The sequence below is a fragment of the Struthio camelus genome, chromosome 30 (assembly GCF_040807025.1).
Source record: "Struthio camelus isolate bStrCam1 chromosome 30, bStrCam1.hap1, whole genome shotgun sequence".
NCBI lineage: Eukaryota > Metazoa > Chordata > Aves > Struthioniformes > Struthionidae > Struthio > Struthio camelus.
The window spans coordinates 3,837,352-3,852,357 of record NC_090971.1 but is presented as its reverse complement, the minus strand read 5'-3'; the positions used below and the strand labels follow the sequence as shown (position 1 = coordinate 3,852,357).

Sequence of the window (15,006 nt, the reverse complement as noted above, 5' to 3'; positions counted from 1 at the left end):
GGAAGGGATCTCGCTTGTATTGATTTCGGGAGGAAATACAGGCGGTAAATAGAGAAGCTTCGCTAGCAGGTAGCGGCACGCGCGCGGGTCCCGCCGGCGGAGGCGACGCTTCGGAGCGGGAGGCGGAGGGGGGGCCTTGGGGTGAGCGTCCCCCAAAACGGCGTGGGAAAAAAAAGCAGAAATCTCCGCCGACAGCTGGACGGGGCCTCAGGCGAAGCCGGGGCGGGTTGGGGGGGGGATCTGCCCCGAAAACCCCCCCTTCCCTCGAACCAACCCCGCTCTTTCCCCACAAACCAGCCCCGTGTTGCGCTAAGCACCCTCGTCCCGCCGCCGAACTGGGCTCCCGAACTCCCGCCGCCGGGCCGAGAGCAGCCAACGCCGCCGCGAAAAGGAGAAGCAAAAAACACCCGCCGCCCCGCGCGGCCGCCACCGCGGTGCTCGGCGGCCTGCGGGCAGGACGGGGCGCTGGGTGCCAGCCCGCCGCAGCTCGGCCCGCTCGCTCGCCCGCGCCGGGGACGCCCGGCTCGGCCCAGGGCTCGGGAAAGCTCCGTGGGATTTTCACTTCCCGCCTCGGTCTAACCTCCATCCCTCGGCGGGGGCGAGCCCGGCCAGCCCGTGGCACCGCAGCTCCCGCAGCGGCACCCCCGGCCGCCCCGCAGGGTCCGCGCCTTCCTTAAGGCACACAGTGGCTGCTTTAAAAAAAAAGAAAGAAAAGGGGGGAAAAAAAAAAAACCCAAAAAGGGGAGGGGGAAGGACGTGCCTCTGGCCGGGAATACAGTACACGGAGCGAGCTCCGGCGGCAGCGGAGCGGCGGCTGCCGCAGGCGCGGGCGGCCGGCAGGAAGGCAATGCCCACGCGGCCCCGGGAGCCCCCCGAGCCGGCACCGCGGGGGGGGAAAAGAAAAAAAAACCCCAACGACAACAAGAACAGAAGGAATTTGGGTCCAAATCCAAAAAAAAAAAAGGTGGGTGGGTTGCAAAGGCGCTTTGCTCTCCTGCAGACGACGACCCTCCAAGGCAGGCGCCCGCGAGCGCGGCCGGGTGACTCGCGGGGTGGCGCCGAGCCCCGGCACCGCCGACGATCCGGCCCGGGCGTCTCGACCCGCCAACGGCGCCCGATGCAGCGCGCCGCTCTCGGGGCTCCGGCGGGGATGGCTTTACTTCTCCTAGTCCTATATAAAAAGCTTTGGCAAAAAAGGTTATCATCTAAAGAGCCGTTAAACTACAATCTGTTTCTGCATTGCTGCTCGGTAAACAATTCCTCGGTGTCTTTGGCTGAAGTTTTAAAAAAATTTTGAAGCTGAAAAGCTTTTTTTTTTTTGGTTTTTTTTTTATAGAAATAGATTTTTTCTTTACAAAAAAAAAATCAAAGCATCTTTTAGCATTTTTTTTTATATATATATATATATAAAATTCCTGCTATAGAAAACAAAAAAACCCCAACCTTGGTTTTCGACTTTTTTTAAGGAAAAAAAAAATATTTTGCTTTGGGAAAAACTAGCTCGAGATGGCCAGGAAACATAGGAATGGCACCTTGGAGTTACATGATGCTGCAGTTTTGTGGAGCCTGAGCCTGGAAGGAAAGAGAAGAAAGAAGAAGAAAAATCCAGCGTCACTATCCGTTTGCTCCCACTGTAGCGGTGGTGACGGGCAGCAACGTCTGAGCGGGGACCGCTCGGGCACCCGCCGCGCTCTCGGCAGCCTCGCGCTCCGCCGCCGAGCGCGGGCGCCACGTGCAGCCTCGGCCGCACGTCATGCTCCGGGTCGGGCTGGGGTATTTATAGCGCTGAAGTCAGAAACATAATTAGTGGTAATATATGAGGGTAATAATATTGAGGAGAATACTGCTGATCTGATAGCAAATGCCAAGCGCTGAAATATTCACGTTGCCACCGTTAATAGCGCTTGGCCGCCGTGCATTTGCCGCACCGGCACGATAACGGTGGCGGGTGACGGATACCCTGGCACGGTGCCACCGGGCGCTCGCTGACGGCGGGATGGCGCCGGGCCAGCAAGGGGAAGCCGTCCCCAGTCGCTGCCCCGCGCCTGATGGCACGAGCCGCCTTCGAGCGGGACGAGCCCGCGGGGACGGCGTGTCCGAGCCTGAGCCGTGGCCTCGGCTGGGAGGGAGGACAAGGCCAAAGGCAGGACTCAAAGGGTCCGTGCGGCTTCATCCTCTCCCTGTCCCACTGCTGGGAGACGGGGGCCTTCTGGCCGCCGGCTTCTCCGCCCGGCTGAGCCGATCGTCTCCCTTTACTCCAGCGTCTCGGCTCGTCTCCTTGGAGCGAGGGACATGAGCTTATAGACCTTATAGACCTTACACATGCCAGTAGATGCCCAGGGCAAGGAGAAGAGAGGAGGAAAAGAGGGAGGGAGAAGAGACACCCGCAGCATTGGCTTGTCAAGAAAGGATGATGCAAGGCCAGGAAAAAGACCAGCCAGAGCAGGAAGAGCCTGTCCCCAAGGCTCAGCAGGGTCTGGAAACGGCACTGACCTGCCTACGTGGGCTGGAGCTCCCCAGGATGTAGGACCTGGTGACCAGGTTGTCCCCCAGGCTGCTGCTGCCGCCTCCGGAGCCGCCGACGCTGCGGTAGCTGCGGGTGACGGTCACGCTGGAGGTGGACGACCCTGAGGACATGGTGCCGATGCCGGCGTTCTGGCTTCCCGACTTCTCGGCCGGCTGGCCGCACGTGCCGCAGACAACCGTGCGCGAGCGCAGGTTGTACTCGCCGGGGTCACCAGAGCCGCTGCAGCTGGCCTAAACGGGGGGAAACACACACAAAAAGGTCCTTGAGTACCTGTCTGAGCGCCTTCTGGCTTGAGCGTCCTACCCCGAGGACCGCGGCAGCACCAGGCATGACCCCGGCGGCCTCTTCTCATTGCTCTTCGGAGTTTTTGTCCGTGCTCATCTTCAGCTGAGAGCATCCTCCTCCTTATTACCTCTGAAGAGCCCAGCTCGAGTCGGCTGACTGCTTCCTGCTGGGAAACTCGCCCTTGGAAAGGATTCAGGCCTCTGACAAATGGGCAGCGCTGGCCCATGGGAGCCTGGCTCGTTCATCCAGGGATAATCAATATCCCTCTTGGCAAAGCTCTTTGGATCCAGAGCAATTAGAAGGGAAGCTGATCATGTACCTCGCATCCAGCTCCTGCTATGCAAAGCCCCGGGGAGCTGCATCTGGCAGATTTTTCGGCAGCATCGAGGCGTGCGGTCAGGGAGAGAGCACCTCTCCGTGCACGATTCCCGCGGGTGCCTCCTGCGCGAGACACAGATCTCTGCCCCCAGGGACGGGCTGGTGGGGGGCTCCCATCGCTGCAGCCAGGGATGTTTGCTTTGATGCAGGCAGAAGGGGCCGCAGCTCCGTTTCTGGCACGCTGCCTGTTCTCCGCATGCTGCTGTTCCTGGGCATATTTCAGCTCAGCGAAGGGAGTGATGGGCTGAGCGGAAGGACAAAGTCACCTCTGGATTTGTTCCAGAGCCCTGGTGAAGCAGAGAGGTTGGAGCAGCTGCCGTTGGGAAGCGTCTTCCATCAACTTTCCACCATCCTGTCTTCCAGCTCTGGGTGGGCTACTCCAGATAGCAGCTCGCCCTCTGTCCCAGTTCCTCCATGCCTTCATGCAGTAGGTCAAGGTCCTTCTGGGTTGGAGATGCTTTCAGCTTGCCCCCATCACCATCACCAGAGAGGTCTGCAGAGCCCTCCTGGTGAGCAGGCATCTTCTCTGAGCGCCGGTCTGCTGGCTTCTTCCACGTGGTTGTTTCCAGTGCACCCTTCCAGGTGCCTTCTCCCATAGGGTCTGATCCTCCGTGGTGCCGAACGGCCTCCCACCCCGATCCAAGCAGCAGGAGTGGACCAGAAGTGCCCAGCCAGAGCTGGGACCAGAGCTGAGCTCCCCCAGCATCCCTGCAACTGACCCCCCGGGCCCAGCGCCTTCCTGAGCATGGTACTCACATGGTGATGGCGGTGGTGGATGCTGACTTCATCATCCTCATCATCCTCGTCTTCGTCGTTGATGATCACAGTGCGGACCAGCTTCCGCATGGCCACCTCCTGGAGGGGACAGGAGAGGGGTCAGAGGGCTCTGGCCCGTGCTGCTTCGCCGCCCCGCTGGATTGTGTCGGCCGGCTCCCCTCCCCGTGCCGTGGCGTGCCCCAGCCCCGCGCGCTCTCACCTCGCCGTTGGAGTTGATCAGGGCAGTCCGCAGGCTCTCCCCAGAGCCCCAGCTGCTCTGGGATTTCCACACCAGGTCGCTGGGGGGGCTGTGGGTCGCCCCAGCCCCCGAGGCCCAGATCTGCGGAGAAAAGCACAGAGAACGGTGATGCCGTGGGGCGGCAGAGCCCAGACCCCGGGGATATGGGTCAGGTCCCCAGCAGAGCCATGTGCCAAGGAGCCCGCTGCCTGGCGCCAACCCGAGCAATCGTATGCCTCGCTCTGCATCGCCTCTGAAGGCTCCCAAGACCAATGGCCTGGCTGGGGTTGGGGCCTCCGCTGATCCCCCCCAGGAGCCCAGCAGGACCTTCACCGTGACTCACCGTGACTATCTGGCCAGCCTTCAAGGTGAACTTTGGGGGGAAGCGGTAGGTGATGGGGGGATCGTCTCCATTCTGCCGCTTGATCTGCCAGTTGCCCATCGCCTGGTCCTGCGAGAGAGAAAGCAGCAACCTTGAGACCCTCCAGCTCGTCCCAGTTTGCCTCCTGCCCACAGGGTGAAGTGGGGCTGAATTACACCAGCAGGGATCCAGCAGGCCCTGGGGATCCTCCCTGGAGGCAAACGCACCTCGTTGGACTTGTTCCGGAGACGGACGAATCTGCCCTCCAAGTCCACCTCTTCCACACCGACGCGCCCGCTCGTCCGAGCGTGATGGGAGAAGCTGGTCCGGCTCTCGCTGTCCTCGAGCTTCCTCTTCTTGGAGGAGCCCGGGGTGAAGTGGATCCCATGGCCACGAGATCCCCCTTTTTGGGAGGAGGGGCTGGGAGACAGCCTCAGCCTGGACAGGGGGAGAAGGCGAGATGGAGTCGGTGAGGACGTGAGGACTGGGACCCGCACAGCCCGTCAGGGAGATCCAGGCAGTGTCCCCCACTCACCTCTCCTCCTCGCCCTCCAGCAGCTTGCGGTAGGCATTGATCTCCATGTCGAGGGCCAGCTTGATGTCCAGCAGCTCCTGGTACTCGTCCAGCTGCTGCTGCATGCGCGCACGCATCTCGGCCATCTCTCGCTCCTTGTCGGAGAGCAGGCGCCGGCTGGTCTCACGCTCCCTGGCCAGAGCATCCTCCAAGTCGTGCAGCTTCGCCTCCTTGGCGGCCAGCTGTGCGAGAAGGGTGGTGAGGCAGGCGGCTCCATCCGGGGTCATCCCCGGGAGGGTACCAGCCCGAGCAAAGCCCACGGCCCCGGCTCACCTGCTTCTGCAGCTGGCTGAGTTCGGAGGAGAGGTTGTCAATGCGGATGCGGGTTTGCTGCAGCTCCTCGTGGGCAGCGCCCACCATGTTGCTATTCCTCTCGGCCGACTGCTTGGCGTTCTCCAGCTGGAGAGCAGAGACGAGGTCGGTTAGCGCCTCGCTCCTGCGCATCCCCGGTCCCCTTGCCCGCCGGCACCCCGAGGTGCAGAGGGGGAAAACGCAGACCAGAGCCCCAGCAAGGGGCTATGCGGGAGGAGGAACCCGGCACGTGGCTGCCCCTCACCTTAGCCCCATAGGTCTTCTCCAGTTCATCCTTGTAAAGCTTAATCTGGGCCTCATGCTGGCTGCGCAGCTCCTGCAGGGCCTCGGACAGCTTGCTCTCGAACTCCCGCTGCCGCCCGTTGTCGATCTCCACCAGGCGGGTCTCGTGGCGGCGCTTGGTCTCCCGCAGCTCCTGGGGGCAGGACAGGGGACACGGCGTCAGCCTGGGAGATGGGATGGGGTTGGGGGGGGGGCCGTGACGCACGAGAGGGTTATCCTGAGCTGGAGCATGGGATCGGCCTTGTGCGCGGAGGCGTGAGCGGAGCCACCAGCGGTCACTCCGTGCATGCTTCCCGTGGTCTGCAGAGAGCCCAGGGAACCGGAGCGGCGCGTTGCAGCCCCGCGCGGCCGCTGGCCGGCCGAGCCCCGCTCACCTCGCTGTAGATGTTCTTCTGGAACTCGAGCTCTTCCTTGAGCGTCTGCAGCCGGTTCTCGGCATCCACGCGGCGCAGCATCTCGTCCTGCAGCTGCTTCTTGGCCTCGCTCAGGGCGCTTTCCAGCTGCGGAGAGGTGAGAGGAGCCGTCACCGCCGGTCCCAGGGGTGGTGGGACTCTCCGGCTTTGGGCACGGCCCCAAAGCACTGGCTGGGAACGGGGATCCCTCCCTCTGCCCTGCCGCTCCCTGGGCACAGAGGAGCCGGATGGGGCACCCCGAGACGGGGCGGCGGTGGGGGGGGAAAGGGTCGCTGCCGCTCACCTTGGCCACCTGCGCCCGCAGGTCCCGCACTTCGCTCTCCAGGTTCCTCTTCTCGCCCAGGGCCGTGGAGAGCGCGGCCTCCTTGGAGTTGAGCAGGGCCTCCACGTCCTTGAGGCGCGCCTGGGCGGACAGCAGGTCCCCTTCCTTCTTGGCATTCCTGCAACGCAGCGGAGACGGCGCCGGTGAGCGGCTGGGAACGGCGCTCTGCACCCCGGGCCAAACAAGGACGCGCAGCACTGGGGATGCATTTAACCCCCGTGCCCGGACCCCTCGTATCACGGCCAGAAGAGATGCAAAACCGCGACCCATTTGCAGACCGGCGGCCGGAGCCCGTGCAGCCTCGCCGCTCCAGCCGCTGCGAAGCGGCCCCGAGCGCGGGCTGGAAACGCCGGGAGAGGCCGCGACGGGGGCCGTCTGCACCCGCTAGAGGTCAGTGCGCACCAGGCGTGTGCCAGTCCGGCGCCACCGCGGCTGCCGGGGCCCCGCGGGCCCCTCCGGGCAGGATGCGGCCGGGGCTGGTGCAACGAGGGGTGCCGAGCGCCGGAGGCTTTCGGCCGCCCCTCCGGATCCGGACTCCGTCGCTGCTTCGGGTCTCCCGGCCTCCTCGCTCCGCAGCGGCCAGCTGGCTGTCTCGTGCCTCAGTTTCCCCCCTCCCTGGGCCGGGGGGTTTGCGTAGCTTTTCGGAGCCCTCCAGCAGCAGATCACGGCTGCTCCCGAGCGGCCCCAAATCTGGCTCGCACGCGCCCCGGCCAGACCCTGCTTTTTGGCCAAAAGGCAGACGTTCCCGCGCTTCTTTCCGGCTTATAAACCGAGCCAAGGAAGCCGTTAGAGGCGTTTACAGCCTTCGAGCCGGGTTTGAGCGCAGCCCCTGCCACCAGGCACCCTTTTTTTTTTTGGGGGGGGGGGGGGGGAAACGCGCGCCGAGCCGGCCGCCCACGCCGCGGCAGGCGCCTGCCGCTCCGGCGCAACCCGCTCCTCCTTGCGTGACTCATAGCGCAAAAATGCCAGCTGCCAGCGGCGCTGTGGCCTCGGCGGCTCGCTGCGAGCGCCGGCCCCCTCCGGCAGCGGCTCTGCCCCGCGGCGCTCGACGCCCGCCGTCCGGGGCTGCGGCGGCCGCCGCCGCGTTTGGCGGTGGCTCGGCAGGAAGGGAAGGCGCTGGCGGCCGGCACAAGCCTTCCCTCCGGCCGGTCCCTTTCGGATGCCTCCGGGTCGGAGCCGTTTGCCCCCGATCCGCTGCAAGACGGAGCATCCGACGCGGACCCGGCGGCGAACGGGCGTGCAAGACGGGTCCGGGAGGTAGCAGGCGGCTGCCCTCTCCCGCGACGTGAGCCTCCGCGCCCGCCCGGGACCATCAGCGATTCCAGCCCCGCGCGGACCGCCGTTTTCCCTCCGTCCCCGCTCCGCGCATCACCCGGCTCCATCTCCCGACCCGTCTGGCTTTTATCCCCCTTGCAACCCCTGGCACCGGGCTAAAAATCAAAGCCTGCGCGGCAGCTGGGTCGCTTTGCTCCCGGGAGGAGAGGAAAGCGGAGGGTCCTGCTCGGCACCGGGAGGGGTTTCGCCGGCGGCCCAAGGCGCTGCATCCCGCAGGACGCGGCCCCCCGCGCGCTCGGAGGCAGGCGCCTTTCTCAACGGCGAGAGCCCAGCCCGCCGCCGAGGCGCAAAACCCTCAAGAAACAAACGTCTCGGGAGAAAACTGGGAGGGAAAAGGGGCCTCAAGACATTTTATTTTTAGCTTTTAGAAGCAGGAAAGGGGGGGGGGGGAGAAAATCGTGGTGGAGCTGCCAGAAAATCCAAACGTTAATGGAAAGTTGGAGCTGCTCTGACTGTACTCAGCCCGGGCGCAAGAAGAGCCTGCAAAGCCCACGCTACGCCTTGGAGCAGGGGGAGCCCTGGGGCGGAGGGTGCCCACGCCGGCCGCGGGCAGCGGGCGCCGGGGACCCGCCGGGCCCAGCTTGTGCCCCGGCTGCTGCCCCGGGTCAAGGGGAGACGGGCCAGAGCCGCGGGAGGCTCCGGGCGCCCGCCGCCGGGGACGGGCCAAGCCTCTCCGCCCAGCCAAAGCCCACGAGACGCCTTTTAGGAAATCCCCCCCCCCCCCCCCCCCCCAAAATCGGGTCTCGCCGCTGCCCGACGACGGACGAGGCTGCCCCGGCGGGCAGCTCCCGCCCGGCGCCGAGCTTTGCAAGCTGCAAGGGGAGCAACGCACAGGGGTTCAGGCGACGGGAGAGCGGGGCGTTCCCCTCCTCTCCTGCCTCCGAATTGCAGCTGCCTCACCCCAGAGAAAACGCCGAATCGGGCCGAGCGCGCCAGCTCGCGCTCCCTCCCGCCGTCCCATCTATCGGCCTTTCCGTTTGCGGCGAGCCAGACAAGCAGCCTGCTGCGGTGCAACCCGCTGGCCAGCCCGGCGCAACGGCTCCGCCGGCCCAGGCTGCGGGAACGCGCGCAGGTCGGGAAACCGAGGCAGGGGCAGGCACAGCGCCGAGGTTCGGCACGGCGTGCCGGGCGGACCCCGAGGCCCCGCACCGGGCTCGCCGCTCCGCATCGGGTCCCCGGTCGCCAGCGGGGCTCCGACAGCGGGGCTCCCCCCTGGGTCTGAGCAGGGGCCGCCAGGGCAAGAGGCGGCGATGGCAGGAGGAAAGGCGGGCTGGGGGAAAAACCTCGGCGGTGGGGCAATGGGAATGTGGCAAAGCGGCTTCTCCCAGCTCCTGACTCATCCGTGCCGCTGCGCTCTGCAGGGCCTGGGCCAAATCACCAGGATAAACATCAGCTGGTCTCCTAGCAGGGGAGCCGTAAATAGCCGGCGTGATGTATAGCGAGGGGAACATCTGCACGGAGCAGCATCCTGCTGGGGCACCAAACCCCGCCGTGCCCGAGGCCGCGGGGAAACGGCTCCCTCGCGGCACGGCCGGCTGTGCCAAAGCCCCGTCCCGGCGCCGGCCGCTCCGTCCCCCGCGTCCCGGAAAAACCAAGCCAAACAAAACCGCTCCGCCGAGGGCAGCCGTTAGGAGGAAGACGGGAGCCGTCGGTTTGCCGCTGGCGAAGGAGGGAGCTCGCGGCCGTTTCCCGCGCTGGGCGACGGCACCTGCCTGGCCCTGGGGCTCCCGAAACCGGGCTCCGTCCCCAAACCCCGTCGCGGGCACACGCCGGCCTCCGGCGCGGCGAGACCCGCTCCCGGCGTTCGCTAGCGCCGCAGCAGATCAATGCACGTGACTGCCGCGCGGACGAGGGGCCTCCCCCCCCCCCGCAGCTGATTTAAAGGCGGAAACAGCGTTTTCAGGGAATAAATAGCGCCTTAAAAAGCCTCCCGCGCCCAGCGGCCGCCTGGGGAGCCCCCGTCCCGCTCGCTCCCCGTCCCGGCGGCTCGTGCCAGCCCCGATGACTCATCCCGCCTCGAAATGGAAATCCCAAGTCAGGGCAAGACGGGAGACGGTAGGAGGGACCCGAGAGGGGCGAAAGCAAACTCCAGCTCTCGCCTTCGGTGCCCAGAGCAGCAGCGAAGACGCGGCTCCTCCCGTTTTCCATACGTTTGGGTACGCGAAGGCGCCGGCCGGCAAAATTTGCCTGAGAAACAAAGGGAGGATTGTTGGGTGCAGCCGGCGCCGATCTCGCTGGGAACAAAAGGGTTCGCTCTCCCGGCCGCCGGAGCCGATAAAGGCAGGCGAGGTATTTACATTGCTGCAAGGCCGGCGCGCTGCGTGCGTGCGTCCGCCACCGCGGCCCGGCGGCGAGGCCCAGCGCGTCCCTGCGCAGCGCCGTTGGCTGCAAGCGCCGGGGGTTTCTCCTCTTGCTCCGCCAGCAGCCCCCGGCACCGGCTCTCTCTGCAAAGGAGGCCGCGGCGAGAGGCGGCAGCCTCGCCGCGCGCAGGCAGCGGCAGCCCAGGAGCTTTCTGCACCGCAGCAGCCCGAGCCGCGTTGCAAAAGTGGCGCCGCGTGCTGGTTGGGACACGCGGGTCGGCGGCTCTGCCCCAAAACCCCAGGGCTCTGGCTGTGCCCCGGCTTGCAAAAGCCAGCTGGGTAGCATCACGCCAGGGAGCGAATCCGCTCCCCCCGACCCTCAGCTCCCCGCCAGGGACGGCTCAGGGGCTGCGTCCCTTCCCCGGATGGGGAAACTGAGGCACGGAGGCTCCAGCCTGCAGAGGCGGCGGCAGCGCCGGCGGCAGGAAGGAAGGGGCAGCGAGCGGCATCATCGCCGGAGCCGCGCCGGGGACAGAGCATCGCCAAGCTGCTGTTCAACGAAACCCCAACGCCGGGGCAGCGCCGGGGCCCGGCGCGCCCTCGTTTTGCAGCGCCGACGCCTCTAACGCGGCAGCCCTGGACGTTAAGCAGGGTAAAGTGCAGGCTGTCGGGCGCCCGCCGCTGCTGTTAGCGGACTTTGGCCTCGCCGCTATCGCGCTTCTGGGCTCTGAACAGCTCCCGCCGCCGCAGCCCCGGCGGCCTGAGCCGCGGCACCGCGGCCCGACGGAGCCGGCGCAGGTGGGCGCCCGGCCCCGAGGCTGCACGTGATGGGCGTCGGGGTGGGGGGGGGAGGGGTCCAGCAACGAGAGGTGCAAACGGGGTGGGAAAAGCGTTTCTTGCAGGGACGGCCCCGTCCCGGCTGCTCCCCGCAGCACCCCGAGGCTTGGCGGCGGGATGCCGCCGTCCTCGCCAACGGGCGTCGAGGGAGCGCCTCCGAGCCACGGGGCTTTTCCCGCCGGGAAGGGCGAGCGTGCACCCACCGCCTCGGCGAGCTGCATACCGGCGACGGCGAGGGGAAATAAATCCGTCCTGGCTGCCGGATGCTCCAGGGCCGTGGGGGTAAAGGGGGTCCGCGAGGCGTCGGGCACCGCGGGGTCCCGGCCCAGCCCGGCGTCGCCCGCCGCCTTGCACAATCCGCTCTTTGTTCGCTCTCAAAGGGCGGATCCTTCCCCCAGCCAAACTGTTTTTCCCCCCCACCCTCCCCCGGGGAAAAATTTCCATGGGACCGGAGCGGGGACGCATCGGGAGGTGGAGGGACCATCCGGCTGGTTGAAGGTTTCCCCCCCTCCCGTGCAAAACGCCGCAGCGGAGCAAAATCCACCCGTGCGGGAATGAGATCTGGGCCCTGGGGAGGAAGAGGCGATGCCAAGCCGCCGGCTTAATCGGGTTAGGGGCTGCAGTTCAGGAAGCCGTCGCTCATCAGACGAGCTGCTAACTGGAGCCTGGTTCCTGTTTCGGCCGAGCCAGCCGGGAACGACCCCTCGCCGGCCCCGGCGGGATGCTCCGGGGGTCCCTTTGGGGCAAAACACACCAGGAGGGGGGCCGGGGGCAGAGCCGGAGCCTGCTCCGTGCACGGAGCGGCTCTTGCACCGGCACGCTGCCGTGCAGCCCGTCCCGCCGCCGTCACCGCCATGCAGCCGGCGCCCCTCTGGCCCCGGCGGGCGGGTGCCGTGCCGGCCGCGAGCCCCCCGCCCTGCCTCCTGCACCGCCGAGACAACCGGCGGCCCCGCGGCGGGCGCAGCGCTGCCGGCCGCTGATAACGCCCGGCCGGAGCCGCCTGCCGCCCGGGAGATACCCGGCGCGCTTCCGCCCGGGGTCGAGGCGTTGCAGGGGAGGTGGGGAGGGGGGGAAAAACGCGGCGGCCGGGATGTTTTTGCAAGTTATTTATGAGCTGGGCGAGGTGTTAGCGCCCGGCGCTGACCCAGGGCTTCGGGAGAGCCGGCAGGACCGGTAGGGCCCAGCCCGGCCGGATGGGAGAGGCGAGAGCGGCGCCCGGCCCCCTCCGCCGACGCCACCAGCGCCGGGCTGCGCCCGCAGCTCCCCTCCCTGTTTACCGACGCGCGTTCGACGGCCGAAAGGGTTCGGGCAACGGCGCCGAGCCGCGGCGGCCCGTTCGCGCCCCTCTGCCCCGGCCGAGCCCCCCTTCCTGCGCGATCGAAGGGGCGTCCGCCGGCCTTAGGGGACAACCGCGACGCGGGAGCGGGGAAAAGCCGTACGGTTTTTGCAAACGGCTCTGCTGTGCAAGGCCGGGCGCATATATATATATATATCTATCTTTTCCCCCCACCCCAGCCAGCGCGCAGCTCTCGAAAGATCCCGGCCGAGATAACTCGGCGTTTGCGTAAACCAGGCGTTGCCCGTCGCCTCGCCAGCTGCGGGAGGCGAGCCGGAGCGCGGCGCGGCCGGGATGCCGGCGGCGAGCCGAGCAGCGCCGCGGGCACGAGCCGGGGCGAGGGAAAACACAAAGCTAAATATAAAACGCCGCACGGTTTTGCAGAGACAGCTGCACAGGGCCGCGCAGTCGCTCGCTTCCCAGTAGGTAGGATTATTTATGGCGTGTTCCGAGCGAGTTAATTTTAGCCTCGTTAGTCCCTCGGACGGGGACTCAAAACGAGACAGCCAGCGTTCAGCTCGAGCCGGGAGGAAGAGGGGGAGACGCGCCCGCAGGTTTCTCGCCGCCGTTCCCCCGGGGGCATCGACGGACGGGCTGGCCGAGCCCCGCGCGGGCGCCCAGGCCGGGTACCGGGGAAGGGCAGGGGCGCCCGGCGGCGGGAGGGAAGGGACGCGGGCGCTGCCCGAGCATCTCCGCGGCGGTGGCAGTGGGGGGGGACCGGTCCGGCGCGGGCAGGGTTAAGGCGAGCAAAAGCAGAGCAGGTTCTTTAACAGCTGCCAAAGACAGCGGAGGAAAACAGGACGAGCCGGAGAGCTGCGTCGGCAGGACGGAGCCAGCTGGCTGGCACCGCTTCCCGGTTCGCGCCGGGCGGCGTTTAGGAATAGACGACGGATTCGGAGGGGCCGGAGCCCGGGGCTCGCGCCCCACGTCGCCCGGTCCCCGACCGAGGAGCTGAGGACGCCGCCGACCGGCTCTGCTTCCCCCCCCCGCCCGCCTCCCCCTCCAAGGGCACCCGGGCGAACATGGCGCCAGGGACGGGAGCCGGGAACGCCGGGAGAGCCGCCCCCGCCGCGGGCGCTCCTGCCCCGGCCGGGCCGCGGCTTTCCCCTTTCCCTGCCTCCTCCGCGCCGCTCCTTCCTCCCTCCCGGCTCCCGCGTCCTCGCCGCCTGCCAAGCGTGACGACAGCGGTCGTCCGGGCAGAGGCGGCGGTGGCATCGTCCCCCTCCGTCCCCGCTCCGGCACTCACCGAGCTTTCAGCTCCTTGTGCTCCTCCCGCACTTTGCTCAGCTCCAGCTGCAGCCGGGCTCTCTCCTTGGCCACCGAATCCAAGGTCTTGCGGGCGTCCGCCAGCTCCGACTCGTAGGCGGCCTTGATGCCCGAGACCTCGCGGCTCACCACCTCCTCGGACTCGGTGATGCGGAGCCGCAGGCCGGCGTTCTCCAGCTCCAGCGAGCGCACCTTGTCGATGTAGACGGCCAGGCGGTCGTTGAGCTCCTGCAGGTCCTCCTTCTCCTGCAGGCGGGTGATGCGGGTGGGCGACAGTGGCGTCCCCGCCGCCCCGCTGCGGGTGCTCCTCTTCTGCGAAGGCGTCGCCATGGCGGGGAGGGCGGGAGGGGGGGGGGGGAAACCCGGCGTCGAGGACACGGCACGCGTCCCAAGCGTCTCGGCTGCTCCGGGCTGCCCGAGTGACTTGCTTATATCCCAGCTGGGCTGCGCACTGCCAGGCGGAGCCGCGGCGAGGAGGAGGAGGAGGAGGAGGAGGGTGGAGTTATCGGCCAGCGGGGAGGAGATAGCCCCGCTTGCGTCAAGCGCCAGGGCCCCTTCCTTGGGAAAAGGCTGGGAAAGCATCCCTGGGAAAAGCGGGCCTGGGGACAGCCGGCCTCGGCCGCGGGGTGGGGGACGCTGCCGCCGCCACCGCTGCCCCACAGCGAGCTGGGTGCCAGCTCCCCCCCCCCGGCACCCAGAGCACCAGGGCACGGCAGACACAGAGCCCTGGGGCCCCAAAGCCAGCACCCCGGGGTCCCCCACGCTGCTGCAGCACCCCCAGACCTCCAAAGAGGGGGCTCAGTGCTCCCCCAGTTTCCCCAGCTCCTCCAGTCCCAGCACCAGCTTTGCCTGGTCCTCACGGTTCCTGCAGTCCTCAGCACTAGCTGCGCCCAGCTCCCAGTTGCCCCAGTTCTCCCCAGTACCAGCTGTGCCCAGTTTCTCAATTGCCCCCAGTCCCTGAGCCAGCTGCACCCAGTTTCCAGTTCCCCCAATTTCCAACACCAGCTGTGCCCAGTTGCCCCAGTTCTCCCAGTTCCCAGTGCCAGCCATTCCCCACTCCCCCAATTCCCAATCCCAGCCATTCCCCGTTCCCCCAGTTCCCGGGGCCAGCCGTCCCCCCACGTTTCTCCAGTTCCCAGCGCTGGTGATCCCAGTCGCCCCAGTTCTCCCAGTTCCCAGTCCCAGCCATTCCCCGTCCCCCCAGTTCCCGGGGCCAGCTTGGATGGGGACGGGGATGGGGACGGGGAGCCGGGCGGCGGGCGCCCGCCGCTCCCCCGGCGCGGTGCAAGGCGCTGCAGCGTGGCGCCCGCGGGGCGCAGCCCGGGCTCCCGTTGCAACGCAGCTGAACTGCCTCTAACGGGAGGGAAGCAAAGGCGCCGGCAGGCCGGGAATGACTCACGCAGCAACCGGAGCAACACACACACAAACACACACGCGCACGCACGCACACGCACACGCGTGCGCGCGCCGGCGGTGATTAATCC

At 67.2% G+C, this 15,006-nt stretch overlaps 1 protein-coding gene across 1 annotated transcript; it reads right to left on the bottom strand.

The window, feature by feature from the left end:
• On the bottom strand, positions 1-14,223 carry LMNA (lamin A/C). Its single transcript, XM_068922327.1, has 12 exons — positions 13,503-14,223; positions 6,410-6,566; positions 6,088-6,213; positions 5,676-5,846; positions 5,393-5,518; positions 5,081-5,301; positions 4,773-4,983; positions 4,528-4,635; positions 4,167-4,286; positions 3,947-4,045; positions 2,494-2,757; positions 1-1,572 (listed from the first exon to the last, which is right to left on the bottom strand). The coding sequence occupies exons 1-12, from the start codon at positions 14,102-14,104 to the stop codon at positions 1,540-1,542; spliced, it is 2,238 nt and encodes a 745-aa protein (XP_068778428.1). The 5' UTR covers positions 14,105-14,223; the 3' UTR covers positions 1-1,539.
• Between the last annotated feature and the right edge of the window lie 783 nt (positions 14,224-15,006).